General features: G+C 32.4%; 1 protein-coding gene across 1 annotated transcript; it reads right to left on the bottom strand.

The window, feature by feature from the left end:
• Positions 1–658: 658 nt before the first annotated feature.
• LOC140510241 (olfactory receptor 5H18-like) lies at positions 659–1,606 on the bottom strand. Its single transcript, XM_072618691.1, has one exon. The coding sequence runs from the start codon at positions 1,592–1,594 to the stop codon at positions 659–661; it is 936 nt and encodes a 311-aa protein (XP_072474792.1). The 5' UTR covers positions 1,595–1,606.
• Between the last annotated feature and the right edge of the window lie 370 nt (positions 1,607–1,976).

Below are 1,976 nucleotides of genomic sequence, written 5' to 3'. Positions count from 1 at the left end.
TTTCTGATGCACCTGAACTTTAGACAAAATGTAGATTGCCTCAGTTAATTTGTTTTCACATATGTAAATACAAGGGAAAACAATGTATTATGTAAAGATAATTTATTAAACTTTAAAGGACAATAAAAAGTAAGTTCTTGTCATTATTGTTTTCATTAAATTGTTTAACCTGATTCCTCATGAGGGATGAGTTCATGACGTTCCATCAAAATGATACAGGGGACAACTTCACATCCAACAGAATGTCTCTGGCAAACACATTGCCACCATGTTGAGCCCATTAGAATCCAAGTTGATGTGAGTCAAGTAGGTTGTCCTGCTCCAATCTTGTCAAAACAAGCATAACTCTTTACTATATGTTATTTTTCAAGCACTATTCAAGATAGCTATATTTTTAAAATCATAGCAGAGGTTACTCAGTATTATCTTTTTCAGTTAATCTAGAAAATTATATTTAATATTTTAATTAATTGCTACATTTGTATATAGTGCACTACAATCGTTAAAATCTTAGGAGATAGAAATATAAATTATTTTATCAGACATGATGGGAATAACAAGAAACTCATTTTCACATTAGTAAATATAAATTCAAAGTATCATTTCATCACTGAGTGATTTCTTTAATAAAATGTGATAAAGGATTGGCGTGATAATTTCACTTAGGAAATGTTATTTGCTTTAATAAAGTTCTCAGGGCTCCAGTGACTTCCTTGTTTCTCAGGCTGTAGATAAAAGGATTTAGCATAGGAATGATAATACTATAGAACAAGGAATCCATCATATTTTGATTATCTGCTTGCATTGATGGGGGAACCACATACATGAAGGCAAGAGATCCAAACAATAAGGACACAGAGAACAGGTGAGCCCCACAAGTGGAGAAGGCTTTGCTTCTTCCTTTTTGAGATTTCTTTTTCAGAATGGCAAAGAGAATACAAGTGTAAGAGATTAGGATAGACAAAACTGTAAAGACCTGAATGGACCCAGCAAAGATAAAAACCATCAAAATATTAGTAGAAGGATCAGTACAGGAAATTTTATATAAAGGCATGATATCACAATAAAAGTGATGGATATTGTTGGAGTGGCAGAAACGTAATCTAAATAACAACCCTACGTGCAAGGTAGAATGAAGAAAGCCAATTACATATGAAAAGATTGTTAGCTCACTGCATAACCTGTTAGTCATTACCACTGGATAAAGCAAGGGCTTACAAATAGCTACATATCTGTCATATGCCATTGCAGCTAGAATTAAACATTCTGTGGTTACACCGAATCCAAAAAAATCAAATTGTATCATGCATTCCGATAAAGATATCACTTTGTTGTGGGTTATGAAGTTTGCCAACATCTTAGGACTTACTGTGGTTGAAATACAAGCATCAGTTAAAGCTAAATTGCCAAGGAAGAAGTACATGGGGGTGTGAAGGTGAAAGTTCATCCAGATAAGTACAATCAGTCCAATATTCCCCACAATGGTTATGGTGTAGATGCATAAGAACACCATGAAGAGGAGAACCTGAATCTCAGGATGGTTTGTAAATCCCAAGAGTACAAATTCCTTTACTAGTGTCTCATTTTCTTCCATTATGTCTACACATGATCTAAAAGCTGGATTAAAAGAAGGTAAAGGTACAGAGTCACAAAGCCATGAATGGTAGGCTTCTTATAATGAAAATAAAATGTTTTCCTCTAGTTCCTTAAGTAACATATTTAAAGATATGAATTTTCAATTTATATATATTTTAGAACAAGCATTTTGAAATCTGGTTAATTGTGAAAACTAAAAAAATTTATTTAAATGCAGTTATTTTATACATTGAAGTAAGCATCCTTGGTTCCCCAGTGTATAGAAGAGAAGCAACTAAATAAACCCAAATGAATTATGTGCTATTTCTATATAATTTTAAGCCAATTCAACAAATATTTCTTTAATGAATTTTTATTATATGTACTATGCTAAGCACTAG

This window comes from Notamacropus eugenii, chromosome 6 (genome assembly GCF_028372415.1).
Source record: "Notamacropus eugenii isolate mMacEug1 chromosome 6, mMacEug1.pri_v2, whole genome shotgun sequence".
NCBI classification, from domain to species: Eukaryota; Metazoa; Chordata; class Mammalia; order Diprotodontia; family Macropodidae; genus Notamacropus; species Notamacropus eugenii.
The sequence above is the reverse complement of the archived record's forward strand: the minus strand, read 5'-3'. Positions and strand labels throughout refer to the sequence as shown.